A 23,221-nucleotide genomic window follows, 5' to 3' on the forward strand; every position below is an offset into this window, starting at 1 on the left:
GGACATTATTAACCAAAGTACATGTATGAAAACACAAATTTGTGTGAATATACTTTGTATACAACCAGAGATATGAAAAATTGTGCTTTATACATATAATAAGAATTGTAATGCATTCTGCTGTCATATATAAATAAAAAAATTAATTAAAAAGAATATGATATCCTGGAAATTTATAATATTTTTTAAATTTACAAAATTATCACAGCATTAGTACCAGGCTACTGAATATATTTATTAAATGTTCTGAATTATTCCAGCAAGGAAGTCATACAAAATATTTACATTTAAAGGAGTTCATTATTCATTGGTACAATCCATTAAATAAGAAACATAGAGTGTGAAGAAACAAGATGTTTAGCCAAACACACCAAGAATTCCTGGAGAAAATTTGCTTTCCAACTGTTAAGAATAATTCCCAACAAAATTTTCTATATTCCATTTCCAGCTAAAAAGCTATGATAAGAGAATTTTCATCAGACTTTTGTTGGTGGAATAGTACAGATACGACCTGACAGATTTGTTTCTTTTTAAAGATAATCAGTGGGTCAGACAACTATAATTTCAATAAAGCAGGCTGCCAAAGATGCAGACACATCTTGACAGCAGTGATGTCCCAAATTTGGCCAGATGCCAGCTTAACACTACTTTAATGGTATTACAGCAGTATTAAGGAGTTTCCTTTTGGTATAATTGGATAAAATGGAACAAAGAAGAATGTGCTGCTAATTTGAATAGAAAAGCAAAAAAAAAAAAAACCCAAAAAGCAACAAACTTTGAAGAAATTTTAAAAAGGTAAAGCCTAAAGTCAGATAAGGGAAAATGTGAATAGGAAGACTCTATGGTCTCCAAGAGAGTGTTACAAGTTACTTGTATAAATTAGGTCCCTCGATGAAAGCAAATGAAACAGACTTTGGTTTACCTAAGCGAAAGGGACTTTTCTTAAAAGGCTATTTAGGAGCCCACAGAACAATGCTTGAAAACAGGCACGGCCTATGGAATCTCTCTGGCAGCCACAAAGCAGGAATTCCAGTGATCTTTACCACAAGTTCTCTTTAGTACAATGTGGCTATTAAGATAAAATGAGAGTCAAACTATCTTGTTTCTATACCCAAGATCTCAAGAGAGGGAGTATCTAATGCGACTACCTTGGGTTAGACGCCTCAGATTGTAGTTCTTCTGGATTACATTTAATGGGAAAGATCTCATTTTTCCTGAGGAAACTAAGGTGCTATTATGAAGGGGAAATGGATGCTAAGTTAAACAAACTAGGAAATCCACTACATTGCTGAAAAAAATTCACCATTTATATTCATTCCCAAACTACTGTAAATTAAGTGACTTAACATACTTACCGATTAAATAACATAAGCGGACTCTGAATAATGATTAAAACAATTTAACCATAAAAAGTTCTTATTGGGACAATCAGGAAAATTTGAACATGGAATGGATAAGGGATGACATTAAGAAATTACCACTTGGGCTGGGGATGTGGCTCAAGCAGTAGCATGCTTGCCTGGCATGCGTGAGGCCCGGGTTCAATCCTCAGCACCACATACAAACAAAGATGTTGTATCTGCCGATAACTAAAAAATAAATATTAAAATTCTCTCTCTCTTTAAAAAAAAAAAAAAGAAATTACCACTCGTTATGTTAAGATAGTAGTAGCATGGAAGTTATGTTTTTAAAAATCTTTATCCAGTAGAGATGAATATTCAAGTACAAGTAAAATAACACAATGTTTGACATTTACATAAGTGCCTCCAGGAGGTAGCGTTGGGGAAAAATGCACACAGAGGTGAAATAAGACTGGGAAAATCTTAATAATTTAGAAATTCACAGTCAGATACATGGGCTCATTATATTTTGTATATGCTTGAAATTTTTCATAATGAAACTGTAAAAAATAAACTATTTTATAAGTTCACTTAACAAATTTGAGCAACTACCAAGGGCCAGGCTCTGTGCTACATTTTAAGAGAAATAACCTTAGGGCAGAACTGAGTGATGTTAAAATAGGACTACTGCCAGAAGAAAACTTAAAACATAATAAAGATGTCTCAACCCTACTTGAAAAAAAAGAGTAATATAGCAAGTATTTACATATATACACACATATGCCCATACATAAGAAATATTCACATTTGTTTTTTGAGAAAGGGTCTCATTATGTTTCCCAGGCTGGCCTTGAACTCTTGGGCTCAAGTGACCTACCTCAGCTTCTCAAGTGCGGGGACTACAGGTTCACTACTGCATCCAGGCCAGGTATTTAAGAAACAATGAATATCTTTGAGCTACTTTTAGACACTGTACTAGGAACTGTAGTGGTGATACATGGGTATTATATTTTTATTTTCAAGAGTTTTACAAAACTACTTCAGGGTAAAACTGCAAATACATAAGACACTCAGACATCAACAAAAGAGGTATATGTGGGTCTTCTGCTGTCATGGGCAACTTTCAAGACAGCTCTCCATGATTCTGCTGATGTTGATTCTGCTGACGTTGATGTCTTGTGTACTGGCCTTCTCCCTCAAGTGCAGGGTAGACCTCCTACATTGATTCAGACGAGTGGAATCAATTAAGAACATGGATGTCACTTCTGAGGTTAGGTTAGAAAAAGACAGTTTCCCCTTGCTCACCTCTCTTGACCAACCTGATAGAGCCAAATGTGGCAAGCTGTCCTACAGAGACCATGTGGCAAGAATTGGGGGAGAACTCTAGCCAACAGCCGGCAAAGAACCAGGACCAAACTTTGCAGGAATTCAAATCCTGATAATGACTACAGTAAGAACTCAAAAGTGGATTCTCCCTCAGTGGAGACTTGAGATGACTGTAGCTACAGCAAACCAATGACTTCAGTCTTATGAGAGACCCTTGACACAAAGAGTAAGTAAGGTAGACTTGGAGCTCTGCATGCCCAGAAACCGTGGGATGACAAATGTCTGTTGTTTTAAGCTTCTAAATAATTACTTCATCATCTTAATTACAATAATGAAGCACAATAAAAGGAAGTTTACTTATCTTGTTTTACAAGGGAAAGAGAAATGGAGATGATAATAACATATGTTATCAAGTTTTCTTTAAATAAGAAATTTATAAATTGCTACCTAAGGAAAATTTTAGGGTCGAGGTATTTTAATAATTAAAGCAATGAGGACCACATAAAATTCTATCATTATGAAGACAAGATGGGATCCCAAAATCAGCAACTTATCCCACCCAAGGGGTTTTCTTTTCCATTGCTAATAAACTAGGATCAAATATATATAGATTTTTTTTTCAACAATTATTGGGGGGGAGGTCATAAGTAATTTACAGAGTTGCATTTTATACAACTGCATTTGATAAAAATGAAAGTCAATTTTAAAATTTGTTTTTCAAAACACTTTTTAGACATTTATCAAAAAAAAGTTACTAAGCCTTTATTGTAGACCAAAGGGCTACTGTGATAATTACAGAATGTAATAACTTCCAGAATCCATCAAAGATTTAAAAAAAAAAAGAATATACTTCAGACAAAAGGCAGAAATATGTTTATAGTATTTACAGTAAAATCAAAATATACAAAAGCTAAGCCATCAAATATCACTGATCATTCTTCTCTGGCAGACAATTCAAATCAATAAGTGCATATTGGCTTGGTTAAAAACTGAAAGTTTAAGCATTAAGCAAGTGTACAGAAAATAAAAATTAAGAGAAAAACCCTACTAATATCCTAGCAATAATTTCAAAACAGCAATTTGTTACTGTTTTTTCTTATTTACAAAAATCATAAATATATAGAAAGTTAAATTAGCACTACTGTTATTACAGTCACAGAGGATTTAAGAATTCATGGGTAATCTTTGTAGAACATCATGAAACAGAACTGTCCACTGCTTATAATAATGCCAGAGCTATTTTCATTTGTCACAGGTTAAAAAAAAAAATTCAAGTACTTTAGCATAGCAAAGCAGATCACCTCTGTCCCCTGCCCAACTTTCTAATCCTTTTGTTACCATTGAAACCAAGAGAAAGCCTGCATAAAACTCTCTAGCTTCACTTGCTTTTATTACCAATTTAGAGGTCACACTGCTAAGCAATATATTCCCATTAGCTCTCTATAGATAACTGACCAGGCTCACAATGGCAACAGTTACCTAAGTTGTTTTTCAAAACTTGGATGCAGCTCCAATGGTTTGAAACCACTCATCCTTCCCTTGGACCTATACAAGTACCTAAGAGGTCAACTTTTGACATTAGAGGGCCAAAACTCTACCCTCAGAGCATTCCAACTCCGCCATTTTTTGAACATGTATCCTATGAAGAGCCATGAACTTGATTAAGCATACACAGACCACTGATTATTTCACTATACCCTACCTCTAATAAGTTTTCCCCAAACCTCAGACCACTCTCTTCTTTATCTTCCTATCCTAGGGAGATGCTTCACTTCCTTGGCTGCCCGGTGAATCACCTCTCTTTTGCAAAACTCTTCCTGCAATGATTAGGTATATTGCATGGCCTGGTTCAGTAACCAAAACTAAGCTATAACCAAATATTAGTTATTGCCAGAATCCACTATTATTCTACACATCTCTATACCTTTATGCATCTATTTACATTTCTAGAGCAGAATACCTCCATTTTTTCATTATTAATAGCTGCAAATGGCTCCACTTTGCTATCACCTAATAGCTGCAAATGTCTCCACTTTGCTATCACCACTTGCTCTGGGATGCTGCCCATACAGTCTCTATCCTTTACAGCTCTTGTCTGCATTAGGCACTGCACTTCTGTGCTCTTCTGTATTGATCTCTGTCAATCTCACATTACATTCACAGACATATTATCTGAAAAGTTTGACCATTCACAAAATTAACTTAACTTGACCCAAAATTTGGGAGACTCAGATTATTTGCTATTGTACTAAGGTATCACATGAAACACATTCTACTAGATTGGTGAGCAAGATGAAGTCAGCCAGTGAGGGTCACAACTAAGAACCCAGGAGTTGCAGTTTAACAAAACTTTTCTTTTTTTCTTGCTGTATGAATGTTTCTCAAACTTTTTGACTGTGACGTAGTTATGTAAATATTTATAATCAACCACCTAGTACACACTAATGCCTATATACAAAATGCAAAAATATTTAACTGTATAAGATGCACTTTAATTATAAATTATTCTATTTTCTCTACTCCTTTCAAGTTGTCTGAACTTCTGGGATTTCATAATTAACAGGTTATGGCCCAAATTCTGGGAAAAGAAAGTGGGAGAGCATTAAGTATTTTAGTCACTCATGAAGAGAGTAAAACTAAAAATTTTATTAACATAGCTATTAATATTTAACATGGCAATAGGTGCTTCTTAATATGAATATTAAAAATATTAATATTTAAGACAGATGAACTCAATAACAGAAAAAAAATAGCTTTAAAAATGGCTTTAACTATATACATGGAATCATTAAGGATCTAAAGAGGTCAGTTAAGTTTTTCAGTTATATCTGAGCTGTAACCCATATGGTAAAACATATGCTGTGGTAGTGTTCAGGAATTCTGAGATACAGCCTTCTCAGAGCCATTCCTTGAAAGTGCTAAGATTGCTACTTTCAGGTTATTACTGGATTATATATTGGTTACCTCAGGTGATGGGATCAGTAAATATCTGCCATGGGGGTGGGGGGAGTTATGTTTCAAGAGTGATCAGGGAGATCAAAATTAGGAGAAATCAGTCTTCACCCATCTCATTCCACTCACTCAATCAATTGATCTTGACGTAGGTAGAAAAGAGACATTCTCATAATGATAAAATGTGAACTACTATAGCCTTTTTGTACATCTATATGGAAAAATCCATTAGAATTTAAGATGTATGCATCCTTCGTATAATAACCTCACAAGTGGAAATCTCTACCACAGAAATAAAAGTATCAGAACCTAAAGACCAGACCAGGATATTTACTGCAAACCTGTGGGAACAAAGTGAAACAGCCAATGCCCACCAATTGTTACATTAACTTTAATACATTCATATCAGAATATAATTCAGCAATTAAAAATGCTTTACAGATGTAAGTGACCTAATGGAATTTCTACCACGTGTTAGAAAAGCAAAAAAGTGGAATGTGATCTGATATACATATTAATACATGATTTTAAAAACATGAGAAAATACATAGAAGGAGACTGTTTTCAGTTGTGGGGAAGGTAAAGAAAGTTAGTTCCCATCTCCTACATACACATTGTCAAAAACAAATATTCTGTATGCTAGGATCCCTTTCATACATATTTACGTACAAACAGGAAAGACAGACTCAAGACATGCATGAAAAATTTAAATTTCCAGCATATTTTCCAATATAATTTTTTTTAAAGTTTGATGGATAAATGAATGGACTGATTTATTTAAGCTAGAATACAAAGAATATACAAAAAAGTATTCTTTTTTTTCAAAATAGATTTTGGGACAAAGTATTTGGCTTTTCTGCAATATTTGGTACTTTCTCTCTTTCAAACATTCTCTTGCTTTCCATGACACCACACTGATTTACTCCTACTTATTTGAAATCTCCTGGGGCCAATTCCTGATTTGTTTGTCCTTTAGGCTACTATCTGTCCCTCTACAATGTAACAAGGGACTTCTAAGTCAGTTCTCCTGGGTTATAGACAGGCATATCTATAGGCCTTGTGAAAATCTCCAGTTGGAAATGCCACAGATACCTAAAACACGATTATATCCAAAAATAAATTCGTTTCTTTCCTTTTAAATCTGGTTCCTTCTCCTGGGACGCTGTCAGTGAACTGGCATAGTCAGCGAACCAGCTAGCTAGCATGACAGTTCCCCACCACTCTCGGAATTAAGTGAATGTACAAATTCTGGCCTCTGTCTCTCCAAAGACAAGGTGTGGGGAAATTTGAGAAATCAAACTGCAGTTGCAAGACACTTTTAAAAAGTTGCTGTTCTCTCCACAGTGTGAATTTCTCCATTTAATCTCCCAGGCCACTGCAAGAGTCCAGTTTCCATTCTCTTGTGGTGGGGCCCTCCTCCCCTCTGGACCCAACAGCACACCTAAACACAGAACACGGAACCTCGGCTCTTCAGCAAGTCAAGGAGGGGTCGCTCCCGCTCCGTCTGAAGGTAACTTTGCTTTACTGCATTCCCAAATACCCCAAGCAACCTCCAGAGGGACCGCTACAAGCCGATACCCACCTCCCCAGTCCTAAACTCAGGCTCCACTAAATATCTAAGACCCTAAAGTCCCCACTTGGGGACACGAGAGACGCCGCGGGTGGCAGCGCCGGTTGCACATCCTCACATGACCACCTTCTCCAGTTCTCCCAGGCCTTACCTGGGATCCGGCACCTGTCTGTAAACCGGCCGCCGCGGTTTGCCAAAGTCCTTGCCTCCCGGCGAGGCTAACCCTACCCACGAGAAAGAGGTGGTAGGAAAGCGTCCCACCGCAGGACACGCAGGAAGCTGCCATGTTGCCTGTAGGAGACCCCGGCAGGAGGGGCGAGGGGCGGGGCCTGGCGACTGCGCAGGCGCGAACGGGCGCCGGGTTCCCCGGCTATCGCGAGGAGGAGCTTAACCGGCATTTGCTGCGGGGGCGTGTCCTGCGGCCCGAGACGGCTCGCGGTTGATTGGGTGCATGAGCCCGCGGGGCGTGTCTGACTCCACCCCCTGGGCGGTGTCGACCCCTTCGTGGGAGGGGCTAGTAGATGTTTACTTTGGCCCCTTTCCCTCTTCAGGTGCTCAAGTCCAGGGGCTCTCCTGTTCTTTTTGGTACTGACTTCCGCGTGACTATTCAATCAGTCTTTCGTCCCAGGCCCATTGCTGCTCCTCGAGCTGGGTCTCCCTGCACCTCGCGTTTAGACACCCTTTGTAGCTGCCGAACCTGCCTTCTTTCGGTGGGAGTTCATTCTCCAACACCCAGGGGCCCCAACGCAGCCCTTGCTCACACCAAGTCTTGGTTCCTGTCTGCCTTCCAAAAATGGGCTTTCGGCTCCTAACTTTCCGCATTTTTCAGGATCCAGGTAAAGACCCTTCTCCAGCAACTGCCAAACCAATCTAGGTTCCCTGGCACTCACTCCCACACTGTTATAACACAGACTGAGAGCAAACACTGCCTTAGTCTTTGCAGAGGGTTCCTTATAGCATTGGTACTGAGCCTCAATGAAATCAGGCAGAAGTGAGTAGTTGTCAAATAGAGATGAGTTTGCCTTGCTTTTTAATTGTTATTTTTTTTAGTTGTAGATGGACACAGTACATTTTATTTATTTATTTTTATGTGATGCTGAGAATCGAACCCAGTGCCTCACACGTTCTAGACGAGCACTGTACCACTGAGCCACAACCCCAGCCCATATGCCTTGCTTTTTGAAACTTGTGCGCTTTTGACAGTAACTCCCAGGGTACTTTCTATCAAATACAAATAAAGTGATTTAGTAAACCATTCTAAAAGGACTTCCAAATATCTAGATTTGAAGGAGCAGTAAAATTAAAACATACACATTCACAGAAAGTCTTAAATCATATAAAGTGGTCCAGAAAATACATGCCATCTACTTATAAGTATCATCTCCCAAAGCACAAAAATTTTAACTTTAAAAAAGTAGAAGTGGGGTGGCTGGGCTTGTAGCTCAGTGGCAGAGCGCTTGCCTAGCATGTGTGAGGCACCAGGTTCAATCCTCAGCAGCACCATATAAAAATAAAAAGTATTCTGTCCATCTACAACAACAAAAAAAATTTAAAAAGTAGAAATGGAATAATTTTAGAATAAAGAGCAATCCTTTAAATGTAATACGTTTACTTGTATGAAGAACTCATCCTAATGTTCTTTTTTTTATATAACCTTTTAACCTAATGAAAATTTCTTTAGAAATTGTCAGAGGTCCATGAACTAACATGTGGGAACCAAGGCTTTATAGCTCACTGAGATAGGTACATTTAAATATCAGTTCCCTACATATTGCAACATTTTTTTAAAAAAAATGAAATGTTAATGGTGGAAATTTAACCAAATAGGAAACACTAAATAAGTATACAAAAGCAGAATTTAAAACATTAAAAAATTGATGTTGGAGCATATAAGAATGTAGTTCTGACTGACATTAGGGTGACAAATTGTGTATTTTCCTTTTATTTTTCTAAAATTTATGTTATAGTCTTTTACTATAATCAGTAAAGTAAATATAGTACATTGTCCACCTCTATGGGCAACTCTTACACTGCTGCCTTGAATTTCTTGTGTAGTCTCAAGTTTGTGAACAAATACATTGTTATAGATTGATCTAGTTTACCAGATGTCTAAGACTTAGATTCCTTTCATTTTTCTCTCATTTGTTGAGCCCCTCTTATGTCATAGGCCTAGATCATCATCCTAGGTACCAAAATTCTAATACAATAGGGTCATGCACAATGTGAAATTTGGTTCTAAAGTAATATAAATATCAAGAGAGTCAAAATGTTGGACAAACATCAAGCGTTGTTGAGATGTGGAGTAGGAGGCTCTGTTAGATGCTGCTGGTGTGTAAATTGATAGAATCTTAATGAAATGATCCAACTAGTCAGTGACCTACTAAAATTAAGATGAGCACACCCAACAATCCATCAACTGCATGCCTAGATATATAACCTGCATATATTCTTATGCACTGCATTAGGAGGCATATATAAGAGGGCCCTGGCTCTCAGCTCCTGGGGAGTAGCAGGTAGGTGGGGGCTGCCCAAAGAAAGAAGAGAGCAATACCAAGGAGAAGGCCAACCCTTTGATGGGGAGGGACAGTACCAGTTACAGGCGACTGAGAAAAATCAGAGCCTTTTCATTCAGTTATTAATCCCAGTCTTTATCAGAAGGTTCTGCTTCCCTGTGTAATGGACAGATAGGAAACCAAACTGAAAAGGAGGAGGAGGGGAGTCTCAGATCCAGTGTGGAGAGTGCTGAGGCCTGGCTTATTACAGCCCCCATAGCAACGTTTTTATAATAACAAAAATAATCTATCTGTTGATAGGAGGATAAATAAGAGAGCACCATATGGTAATGACAACAAGTGGATTGCAACTACGCATATGACTATGGATGAGTTTCACCAGGTGGAGGAAAAAAATAAGACTCCCATATGCATACACAAAATATGACCCTATTCACATAAAGTTCAAAAACACGCAAGACCCAGCAAGATGCATAAGAGTTTAACCACTAGGTAATAAAACCATAAAGAAAAATAAGAGAATGGTAAATAAAAAATTCAGGATAGTAAATACCCCTGAGAGGCAGGGAAGGGAAAACATGAGCAAGCACAGAGGAGGGCAGTTTTCATGCCAGTGTTCTCTATCTGTAGATATCTTGGGATTCATAGATGTTTTATTACTATTCTTGAAACTCTACATATGCATTGTGTCTGCAGTTGGACTTTCTCTCTCTCTCTCACACACACACACACACACACACACACAACTTTTACGTGTAACCAGTATACAACATATAAAATAGAGTTGATCTGTTAAAGCAAATGTTCTGAGCTTGAATCCCCCATCCTGTCAACCCCCAGGCCTCTGATGCACCTCTGTAGACTCCCTCTGGCTTTCACTGTCACTTCAATCTCAGCCTAGGGTTCCCAACAATCTGTAACCTGTCACCTGTATCCTATAGCAACAGATCTTGTTTGCTTCCAGCAAGCCAATGCTGGCTCTTTAAGATTTAAGACTTCAGTTCCCATAGTAGAAGTGTAGTAATTTGATCCTTTATGACGTTTATACCATCTCTTTAATGGTATTTTGGGGCTCAGAATTGGTGGAGGAAGTACACAGGTAGAATATTATATTTAGTTTTTACAAAATCTTTACTGCTTTAAAAGAGGTTAAGAAATCACCTTTTAAGTAGAAGGAAAACTATGAGTTTGGTGGTGAAATAATACTGATACAGACTCATCTGGCTGTGGCTGACAAAAGAAGATCCCACTGATGCCCCAATACAAGTATTCTTAAAACCCCATCTTCCTAGTGCTTCCTCCTCCCCTGCCCTCACCCAAATAGTGGAAGAAGGGAGAAAGGCCCCAAATTAAATAAGTCCCCAAAGAAAATGGAAGGGGATAAGTCTCAATCCAACCTCAAATACTTCTGACCACTTATTTTATTAGTCACAGAAGTCAGTTGTTAGGCCTGAGAAGTATACACTTGGCTTCTATATCTGCGGGTTTCATATCCATGGATGAAACCAACTATAGATCAGAAATAGCTTTTTTAAAAATTTCATCTGTATGGAACATGAATATTTTTTTCTGTTATTATTCCTTAATACAGTGCAACAGTTATAGAATTTATATTGTATTATGTATTATAAGTAATCTGGAGATGACTTATAGGATATGGAAGGATGAATACAGGCTGTGTGCAAATACTACATTATTTTATATAAGGGATTTGAGCATCCAGGTGTTTGGGTATCCAAAGCAGGGCCTGGATGCAAAGAGGGATGATCTTACATCTGACATGAAGTATTTATTTTCATCTTCTGTCTCACCCTGACTCACACTGAAAGGGGTGGCAGGCTGTGGGTGGCATGTAAGTTGCCATAATTGTTATTTTTCCCCCAAATTCCTTATACCTCATTTTCTTATTCCTCTCTCTGCTTTATTGCCACCTCTCATCCCTACTCTCTTCTCCTCCAAACCAATGTGTGTATAGCTAAAATACTACATGTCGTCCTCAGAAAATTGATGCCCTCCATCTTTAAAGGATTCCTAGAAAGTGTCCCGGGAGTGGCAGAGCCTTGTGGATCAATATAAAAATCCTTAGCCCAGGAAAAAAATTGTACACATCTACTGGGTTCCACAGATAACTGGGATCAACAGAGAGCATAGGATCAAAGATGACCAAACAGGGTGGTTCGTGAAATCAGAGTTCTCAACCAAGCCCTGCCACGGCCTCACTCTTTGATATTTAATGGTTTGATATTTAGCTGATGGGCTCCCTACATTTCTCATTGGTGTGACCAGTGGGTTCTCAACAATGTGGAGCCTTCGCTGGTTGAATTGAGTTGAATCACGTTCTTCAAAAAGTGGTTAAATTCCAGATGCCATTTACCTCCTAATGTGACCTTACTTGGAAATAGGGTTTTTAGAGAAGCAATCATGTTAAATTGAGGTATTAGGATGTGGCTTAATTCAATATGATGCTAGTCCTTATTTAAAAAATGGAATTTGGAACAGAGGCAGACCCATAGAGAAAACAATATGAAGACACGGGGAGAAGACAGCCATCTGCCAGCTAGGGAAAGCCTACAGCTTATCAGAGGACAGAGGCCCAGAACAGTCTTTCTCACAGCTTTCAAAGAAACCAACCTTGCTGACCCCTTGATCTTGGACTTGCATCCTCTTGAAATGTGAGGCAATAAAGATTTCTGTGGTTTAAACCCCTCAGTTTATGGAACATTTTTACAGCCATTCCAGGAATATACCTAATGTATTGGCTTTCAAATGCCCACCAGCTTTTGGATACTCCTTTCTTCTAAAGGCAGAACCATCCCTTTTGAGAGTAAGCTGGATTTAATGACCTGCTTTGGAAGCAGATAATTAAATGGGAGTCTTGGTGTACAACATTGGATTCCAATCACAAAAGGTCCTGTGGCTTCCTGCTTGCTGTCTATCTTTCTCAAAAGGCCCTTTCTGGGAGAACTGGGATGTTGCATTCTGAGACAGCCCCTGGATAGCCCACCTACATGAACTGAGTCTCTTGCTAACAGCCATGCAGATGAGCCGTCCTGGAAGTCACTCCTCCAGCCAGGCCTTTATATGGCTCTTGCCACATCTTGACTGTAGCCTCAGGACAGATCCTGCACCAGAGCCACTGATAGGAGGCTCTTGGGCCAGAACACTCTGAGAGATAAATAGTATTGTTTTAAGCCACTAAAGTGTGAGTAATTCATTATATAGTACACAAAAAATGACAGTATGTTAGAGATGTAAATTCTTGGATCATAATCCAGATCTATTCTATCTGGACACAAGGCTGAACATATATCCCTCAGGGATTCTTTTTGTTGTTGTTTTGAGTTTGCCATATGCTATTTAGAAATAGGTCAAATTCCATTACACTTAATCCACTGGTAGTGCCCGTTTACATATTGATCATCTGGCAGGTTCCTATAGATCATCATCATTATTATTATTACTATTATTTTGAAACTGCATAACATTAACTTTACCATTTTAATCATTTTTCAGTGTACAATTCAGTGGCATTGAAGACATTCTCACTGTATAACCATCACCACCATCCACCTCCAGAACTATGTCATTCTTTCAAATTGAAGCTTCATACCCATTGGACCTAATTCCAAATTCCTTTCTCCCCACAACATCTCGAAAGCCACCATTTTACTTTCTGTCTCTGAATTTGACGACTATAGGGACCTCATAAGTGAATCAAGCAATATTTGTCATTTTTATAGCTGTCTTATTTCACTTAGCACAATGTGCTTAAAGTTCATCTATGTGGTAGCATGTGTCAGAATTTCCTTGAAGCTGAATAGTAGTATTACAATATATGTATATACCACACTTTGTTTATCCATTCATCTGTTGATGGACACTTGGGGTGTTTCCACTTTTTGGTTATTGTGACTAATTCTGTTGTGAAGATAGGTGTATAAATATCTTTTTAAGTCTCTGCTTTCCATTCTTTTGGTCATATACCTAGAAATGTAATTGCAGTATTCTCCTTTTTAATGTGCACGTATTTTTAACTTTATTCACAATAGGCAGGTTTTCAAAAAAGAAATTTTGAGTGGTATTTAAATCTACAATTTGAAAAATCTCTAATTATTTAGACCACTCTCAGTTAAATAAACATTATATATAGTAAGAAAATGAGCAATGTAAATTTCTCTGAAATGGTAAAATGGGAAGTAATTTCAGTATTTCCTTGCTGTAGATCAATCAAGCTTAAAAGCAAAATCTTTCTCAGGTTACAAGTAAATCTATTTTTCCAAAATGCGTACATTTTTACTGTATTAATTGAATCTTAATAAATAACAGAACAAGTATCTTCTTTGACGTTCTTCACTGTGTTCAATGTGGACTAAATCCATCCACATATGCTTTTTACCTACGAGCTGTCAATTATGTTTGCTTTAAAAGAGACAGCACACTTAGGGAGCTGTCAGTCAAAGCTGTTGTGATGCTTCAAGCATCATTTCTCCAGGCTTAGTTATCAAAAATAAAACAAATTTACATGGAACATAAAGGTGGATCAATCACACCATTTGCTGTGCATTGAAAATGTCTTCCAATGTGCACAATTTCAGGGACAATGTGCTTAGGGCCAGTGCTTCTTTGAACCTGTTTATAGTGTTTTTGCACAGATTTTTTGTCATTTTAAAAAAGTACATGTAGACACTAAAAGTAGTTATTGCAATAAGGTGGCAGGATTCATTGTGGTTCCTCTATTTGAAATTTGAAATAACAATGTATAAAAAAATTGTTCTGTGAGGCATCATGGGTAGTTTTTGTTTTTGTTTTGTTTTCTTCAGTGATGGGCATAGAACCCAGGACCTTGCACATGCTGAGCAAGTGCTCTACCATTGACATACACTCCTAGTCTCAATGGGTATTTCTTCACCAATGCCCTGAGCATGGGTTTGGCTTGAGATAGGACTTCCCTGTGATGGATGCTGAGAGGAGGTAAAGAAGATCTAACAAAAGAGAACTAAATGACTGAGGCTATAGGCTGGGCACGTTTAGGACATTAGGACTTTCAGAATATAATAATAATAATAATAATAATGGTAAAAAGAATGGGTATATTGAAATCAATAAAATCACTAGGAGTATGGCAAAAATAAATACCGACTTAATAATCAAATTCCAGGAAACAAGAACCAAAGGGAAAATCCTTGAGGCATGAAAGAGACTATTTTAGGACAGATAGAAGAAGTACCATTTTACACAGCAGGGCGGCAACTTAAAAAGTGCATTGCCTCAAAGCTGATGCTGCCTGAAAATGTAAATGAGTGTGAGAAGATTGTGATCCAGACCTGAAAAGTGAAATGGGTTCTGAAGTGTAATTTTCATTCTTAATCTTTTAAGGAAGCAAAGATAAAAGCATGGTATCTCATGCGTCTCTATCAAAAAAAAAGGTGGGGATTTAGAAAGGCCAAGAGGCACAAGTCTAAGAAATAAAAAGAAAATTACATGAATTATGTGTACATAGGCACATAAATGCACATTATATATAACATTGCAAACTTTAAAAAGGATTATATAATGTGGAATTAATTGAGCACTGTTCTAAATAGCTTGAAAGTTTTATCTTTTTTAATCATAATACTATCTCTATACTTTTGGTATGTTATTGGTGCAGAAATGTTAAATAACTTAGTTAAGATCCCCAAACCAGGGGCTGGAGTTTGACTCAGTGGTACAGCATTTGCCTAGTATGTGTGAGGCACTGGGTTCAATTCTCAGCATCCCATATAAATAAATGAAAAAAATAAAGTCCATCAACATCTAAAATATATATTTTTAAAATTATATTAATATTAAAAAGAAACTAGGAAGGGGTGGAGCCAGACAGCATGTAATGGCACTGGAGCATGCAAAACTTCACCAATATCCTCTTTAACACCCTGTCTTTACCAAGTGTGTTTTATGACCTTTATCCACAGCATCTGCTCACTGTTACCCTTCTTTTTAGGGACCCATGACACTTGTCTTTTGGCTTCACCACCCAAACCCAGACAGCTCAGCTCACTGCTGTCAGAGTATCCTCCATCCCTCTCCTGTATAAGGACACAAGATTATATTTGTCCCAGTTGCTTTATTTTGGGAGGAGGGGGTGGGTACAGGGGATGAATCCAGGGGCATATAACCACTGAGCAACATCCCCATCCACACCTCTTTTTTGTATTTTATTTAGAGACAGGATCTCACTGAGTTGCTTAGGGCCTTGCTAAGTTGCTGAGGCTGTCTTTGAACTCGAAATCCTCCTGCCTCAGCCTCCTGAGCTGCTGGGATTCCAAGCGTGTGCCACCTTGCCCAGCTCCCAGTTGCTTTTAAGAAGTCAAAAACTGGCCCTCAATCAGATATGTTTTCTTTGGCCTGCCCAGTGTTTGTGTGAAATGTAAACTGGGATGCTTTCAGTCCATCAGACATCACCCTATAGCACTTCTTCCACTGCCTCCACCCCCGTGTCCTATATAAGGCTGTCCCCAAGTTCATATTACAGTCTTGCTTTCTATGTCACCTACAATGACTGCTGTGTGCACACATTTGCCATATGATATGCTTCCTGATACAGATATGGACCTCACACAACTGCTCAGATTTTGCTTACTCAGAATAGAATCTTACTCAGAGCTAGGATCTAGGACTCTAGAAAGATCAGCCAGCTACTGGATAGTTCCTGATTTGGAGTCATGGAAAATCCTGGCTTTACTGCTCAGCTGGAAAGTAGACTTTTGGCATTTTAAGAATTAAAGTAAGAATTTAATCTACACAGAATCTATTTTATCCTTATCAAATACTATTTATTGATGTTTCACAATGTTCTGGTGACAAGAAGCATCAGGGTATTAAGATGATACTACCTTTCAGGAGCTTATAACCATACAGGGGAAAAAGATATTTACATGAATATTATAATTCTAGGAAGACCATAATAAGTCACAAAAGTATCACAGAGCAATTTAAGAAACAAAAGGGGAAACCTTGCCTCTTGCCAAATGGATCAAGATGGTTTTGTTTCCTAACCATTTTATAGAGTTGCAAATCAAAATAAACGATCTAATTCAGTTTTTTTACTCTTATGCAGAACTACTTCTAAACTCTCTCTGAAGGTAATTAACCTACCCCGTTTTATAATACCTACAAAGTAGAATTTTCTCTCTCAATTTATCAAATCATGTGATTAAAAATTATTCTTTAATATCCTTAAATGACTCTTAAACATTTGCATGACACCTTGTCTGTTTGCACGAAAAGAACATTCCTGGCCCATTTTCCAAGTGTTTTCTAAAATCAAGTATCATATTTGATATCTGAAATTGTGTCCAATTTCGACGAGCACATCATAGCCTAGTGTATGATTAAACTATCTCATCTCTTTATGAATAGAGTTTGCTGTGATTAAATTGTAAACACCTGCACGATGCTATTTTGACTTTAAATTCAAAGGAACATTTTATCCTTAGGAATATAGATTTCCTGAAATAAGCATATCACTTTTTCAACCAAGTGTTACAGTTGTATTCTTATGACCTTTGAAGCTTCGAAATATATATGCTTATATGATACATCCATGTTTTCCTATCATCTTAATGATATGTCCAACACATTTTGGATATAGATTGCTGACCTCAGGGCATCAAATATTCATATTCTTTATAATTTTTTATCTAATCAGTGCAATATGCTCCTTATGTTGTCAAAATCAAGAGCTCAATTTAGAAATTCAACAAGTTTGTGCAGTTTATCACATTAACATGACTTCTAGATTTTAAAAGATAGATAGACACACATGTACATGCACACATTGGAAAAATCAGGTCATGAGAAAAGCTATAGAATTTTGGCCTTCATGGGTTTTTTTTTTTTTTTTTTTTGGTGCTTATTGTGATCACACAAATAGGAATCAGTATTATAGATGCACTCCTTGCTAGTCTTGAAGAGAGTAATCCCAGCTAAACAGCAGACAAAACCATTGGGTTCATAACATTATCTCGGTTTGGGTGGTCAGTTGTAGAAAACAGACAACTCTGACTAGTTTCAGTAGAAAAAGATTCATTACCAAAGTATTAATTAGCCTACAAAATCAATGAAAGGGAAGGTGGATCTAGCTGTAGCTGAACTTTGGGAACACATCCCCAGACTTCATTGACTGAACTGGCCAAGTAGATATCTTGCACTCTGCCTATCTGTTCTGAAATTCATTAGATCCAGTTACAAATTCAAGTCTAATACGAGTGTCTCTATATATTAGCAGAAACTAAATAATACCCAGAACTCTAACTCTTCATCTTTAGTGGCATAGAATAAAACTAATTTTTAAAATGTTTTGGCATTAAATCCTCTGGATTTACCCACGTTATCACAATAATGACAGGATTTCCTTCTTGTTTAAATCTGAGTAGCATCACATTTTCTTTTTCCATTCATTAAGTGATGGACACTTAGGTTGCTTCCATTTTGGCTATTGTGAATGGTGCTGCAGGTGGATGCAGGTGTCTCTTCAACACATTGATCTTTTTTCCTTTGGATATATATGTTGTGGTGAGGTTTCTGGTTACATAATTGTTCTTGCTTTTACTTTTTTGAGGAAACTTCACATTGTTTTCCACAGTGGTGTACTAATTTGTATTCCCTCTATTAGAGTGTAAGGGCTCCCTTTTCTGCACATCCTCACCAACCATTACGTTTCTCCTTCTTGGTCATGGTCATTCTAAAAGGTTTGAAGTGATATTTCATTGTGGTTTTATGTTGCGTTTCCCTGATGAGAGGTGAAGTTGAACAGAAATTTTCTATCGTGTGTAAACATGAGGTTGTATCTATTTAATGATATTGTTAAGATTTTTGAACATTTTCTCTTTTAATCATCTTAACCTTGAGGTTATTTTATTTCTTTTGTATGTGAAATTATCTAAGGGGTAAAATACTTGCTAAATTCTCACAGCAAAAATGTTAATTCCAAGCAAGTGATTTGAAACTTCTATGTTAAATTAAAGTTAAGGGAAAAAAATGTTTTGCCCATTGCTCTCTATTCCTCACAATTTTCCCCATGGTACCCAGTACCTGGAACCTGGAACTCAAATGTTCATTGAGGAAGGGAAATTGCAATGGATATCCAGGAAGCCAATTCAGAGTTTTTTCAATAAACATTTCACGGGAATATTGCAGCAAGGGCTTAAGCATCCATTAGATGGTTAGATGAGATGACTTGAGGTCTCTTTTGAAAAACTTTGAGGGCAAGGTCAATGTCCTCTTTGTCTATATTGTATCCTCAGCTCACTACTATGCCTGACGCATAGGAAACAATCAATAAATGCTTGGTCAATAGAGTGATTACATAAAACATGTGTTTCTCCTATCTCCGCCATCTTTCAGAAGTGGACCTTCATATACTGTTTATTCTCCACTTACGTTGTATAGAAAATTTTATTTGTAATTGGCCATTTGATTTTCTGTTTCTAAATGGAGGATGAGTGAGTACGTACATGCACCTTCTATTTAGACTTTGATACTTCATTAACTCCGTGTAGGACTGAGCATCACAGAACCTGTGTGGTTGTCTGATGGGTCCATCTCTCCTGTTTTTTCCCTTTGAGGTGCTGATGATTGAACTCAGGTCTCTGCACAAGTTAGGCCAGAGCTGTAACACTGAGCTACACCCAAAGCCTTCTCTCTTTATTGTTTGGGAAAGTACCAACACAAACTTTTAACCCTGCAGAAGACACCTTCCTCCTGAGCTTAGAAAAAGTATCTTAGCTCCTGAAGTATGACAAATACAGGATGATTAATCTGATAACAATACTATCATGACAGTTCCCCAAACAGCGTGTCCTTGATGTGGCTCTGTTTCTGTGAGGTGCGAAGGATGATAAGGAGATCTGCTAGTTATTTGGTAAATGCCTCCTTCTTTTGTTACCATTTTCATAATATGGGTTTTTCTACTTTTTTTTTTTTTATTGGTTGTTCAAAACATTACAAAGCTCTTGACATATCATATTTCATACATTTGATTCAGGTGGGTTTTTCTACTTATTCAAAAAAATTGCTTAAAGGAATTTTTTGGTGTTTCCTCTTCTGTTTAGCTATTTGTAGAAACCTACATTTTATTTTGCATGCAGACTCAGGTCTGTAAATTTCTATAAATGAATTATAGAAATTATTATTTAATTAAAGTACCCAAAGATCAGTACCTTTTAGGAATTAAAGTGAATTCATTGCACATTATGTACAACTCCATGTTTTACTTTACAAATTTTCATTTGGGCTGTCTCTCCCGGAGTTCATCCATCGCCCTCGGTCGGTGAGCCCTCTGGGTCCTGCAGTGTGGCAGAGCCTGCAGAAACCGGAGCCTAGATCTGCGAGTTTCTGGAAACCTTCAGGGACACTTCAAATCGACAGAGTAGAAACTATCCTGCCTCAGAACCACCCGGCTAGATGGGAAGACACACAAACAAAATGAAAAAACAAGGGAATAAAGTGCTCCAAACAAACCAAGCTGCTCCCATAAGAGAATCCATCGAAAAAATATCAGAGAAGGAGTTGAGGATGTATTTAGAAAAAATGTACTACAACTTAAAGAATTTTATAAGAGAGCAGGCACAGGAGTTTTGCAGTAAAATAACAGAATCTTTTCAGGAGATGAAAGATGTATCAGAGGTCCTGAGAAGAAATAAAGAAGAAATCATTGAAGGGAAGGAATCACTAAACCAACTTAAAAGTTCAATGGAAAGTACCACCCACAGACAAGACCATTTGGAAGACAGAACCTCAGGCAATGAAGACAAAATATTTAATCTTGAAAATAAAGTTGACCCCACAGAGAAGATGATAAATTGCGTGACATTCCCTCACCCAGACACCATGCCTGAACAGCAACTGCTAAAGCCAACCGAGTGGAGCTACTGTGACTACTTCTGGGCTGATAAGAAGGATCCCCAAGGCAATGGCACAGTGGCTGGGTTCCAACTGCTGCTCCAAAAGCAACTGAAAGGCAAACAAATGCAGAAAGAAACGTCTGCATTCGTCCGAGAGAGGATAAAGATTGAAGATGAATATGCAAAGAACTTGGCTAAGCTCTCTCAGAACTCCTTGGCTGCACAGGAGGAAGGCTCCTTGGGAGAAGCCTGGGCCCAGGTGAAGAAGAGTCTGGCAGATGAAGCAGAGGTTCATCTCAAGTTCTCCGCCAAGCTTCACAGCGAGGTAGAGAAGCCCCTAATGAACTTTCGTGAGAACTTCAAGAAAGACATGAAAAAGTGTGACCACCATATCGCTGACCTCTGCAAGCAGCTCGCCAGCCGCTACGCGTCGGTGGAGAAGGCCCGGAAAGCCCTCACAGAGCGGCAGAGAGACCTGGAGATGAAGACCCAGCAGCTGGAGATCAAGCTGAGCAACAAGACAGAGGAGGACATCAAGAAGGCACGGAGAAAGTCCACACAGGCTGGCGATGACCTCATGCGCTGTGTGGACCTCTACAACCAGGCCCAGTCCAAGTGGTTTGAAGAGATGGTGACCACCACTTTGGAATTGGAGCGGCTGGAGGTGGAGCGGGTGGAGATGATCTGGCAACATCTGTGTCAGCACACACAGCTGCGGCATGAGACAGACATGTTCAACCAAAGCACAGTCGAGCCTGTGGACCAACTGCTTCGAAAAGTGGACCCGGCCAAAGACAGAGAGCTGTGGGTCAGAGAGCACAAGACGGGCAACATTCGCCCCGTGGACATGGGGATCTAGACACGCCTGTGCGGCCCCGGGGGTCCTGCCCCAGGAGAGGGGCTGGGGGTCCCGTGGAGAGGGGGTGCTGGCTCCCGCTGGGTGAAGCTGCCCTCCCACCCACTCTCCTGCCCACTGAGGAGAGAGGAGAGAGCTGGCAATTCCAGAAGGGTGATCTGGGTGGCTCAGCTGGGGAATCCCAAATATTCCCAGGCCAAGAAGACAGACCCCGCCCTTGTCTCCAAGACTGAAGCCCCCCCAAACCCCCTGCCGTGCTTGTTGCTCTGAGAACAAACTGAGGCTGGAACTTTGTGGTCCCTGCTGAGTTCCATAGGGGTGGCCGTCACATACTTTTGCCCTTGGATGCCCCAAAGCCCATCCTTCACCTGGTCCCTTTATCTCCGGGGCTTTGGAAGATCAGGGAAGGGCTGTCTCTGCCTCCAAGCCAATGTCAGGATCAGAGTCATGGATAGAAGGTGCCATCAGCTCAGCCTGCACCTAGACTCCTTTACGGCCCTCTCTATTTTTCTCGTTGCATTCTGGGAGCCCAAATCTGGCTTTTCTTGGCCACTTTTCATCCCCGTGGGTCTTGGGAAGGCCTGTTTTCTGCCTTCCCTGACCAACCCTGCCCAGAGAGGTCAGGATGGAACTACCTCATTTGGCAAATTAGCCCCAAGTTGGAGCATTGATTCACGGTTCCCATCAGACCAGGCATCGGCTCTGAAGTCTCTGGAAATCCCCATCCCTCCATTCCTCAGCTGCTTTCTCAAGGCAGTCCCCACCCCCACCCTGCCACCCCTGCCCAAAGTTCTCCACCAGGGAGACCTCCTTCAGCCGAGTGCGGGTCCAAAAGCTTTGAGGGATGGAGATGAGCCAGAAACCACACGGGGTCTGTCTCCCATGGTGTCCTGTCCAACACGGGGCTACCCTGACCCCCGCTCTCCCAGGCTGCCCACCAAGGGCTTAATAGGGCTAGGTCAGTCCCACATGGGAGACAGGTTAGGGCAAGTCTTTGTCAGACTCCATCTGCTTATGCAAGATAGGGTTTGGACTGCTGTATGAGCACTGCAGACTCTCTCTCCTTGCTATCCAGGTGTGTCCTGCCACCTGGACCTCCAGCTCCTCCGAACTTTCCAGAGCCCTGCACCAAGCCCTCGCTTGGTGCCAGCACCTCCTTTCCCTCTGACCATCTTCCCTGGAGAATCCTGAGCCAAGCGTGACTTGGGAAGCTTTTCAGCACTACCCCTGGGTTCAGCCCGCCACTTTCTTTCTCGACTACAGCAAACACCATCTCTCCCCCATCTTAGCCTAGAGAATCAGCCTGAGGGGGCTGGGAGAAAATATTGGCCCAGTGAGCAAGGAACAGCTTCTAGCCAGAAACCCCTGCTCTTAGAGGCCACCTTTCTTCATCTTTTCCCTTGATGGCTTTCGGCTTGACCCTTCCATCTCCCATAGGGGCAGAATTCTATGAGCCCAATTCACGGATCTTTCCCTCCATTTTACATTGCTAATAATGGATGTTAATCTTGAATCTTTCAGCATCTCTTCCATTGAATTAGAATAGCTTTCTCATAGTTTATTTTAGAAAGATGTTCAATATACTAAAGCAAACCAGATCTTGTCACTTTTTTTTTTTTTTTTTTTTTACTAAAACATCCCAAACACAAAAGCCAACGTGAAGGTGTTCACAAGCATGGAGGGGGTGGGATCTGTCCAGCATAGGATGGAAAACCACTCCTTTTGCATCAGGGCTTGAACCATGACACCAGCTACCAATTTTAGGATATTTCTTGGCT

At 39.3% G+C, this 23,221-nt stretch overlaps 1 protein-coding gene and 1 pseudogene across 1 annotated transcript in view; one reads left to right on the plus strand and one right to left on the minus strand.

Annotated features, from left to right (window-relative positions):
* Mrps9 (mitochondrial ribosomal protein S9) overlaps positions 1–7,515 on the minus strand; it is a 63,965-nt gene extending 56,450 nt beyond the window's left edge. Inside the window, exon 1 of the mRNA XM_027951837.3 lies at positions 7,340–7,515. Coding sequence (XP_027807638.2) covers positions 7,340–7,474 — 135 coding nt within the window. The 5' untranslated portion in view covers positions 7,475–7,515. The remainder of the gene's footprint in view (positions 1–7,339) is intronic.
* Positions 7,516–20,434: 12,919 nt separating this feature from the next.
* LOC114105362 (growth arrest-specific protein 7 pseudogene) lies at positions 20,435–21,446 on the plus strand (annotated as a pseudogene).
* The last annotated feature ends 1,775 nt before the right edge of the window (positions 21,447–23,221 follow it).

The sequence above is a fragment of the Marmota flaviventris genome, chromosome 14 (assembly GCF_047511675.1).
Source record: "Marmota flaviventris isolate mMarFla1 chromosome 14, mMarFla1.hap1, whole genome shotgun sequence".
NCBI lineage: Eukaryota > Metazoa > Chordata > Mammalia > Rodentia > Sciuridae > Marmota > Marmota flaviventris.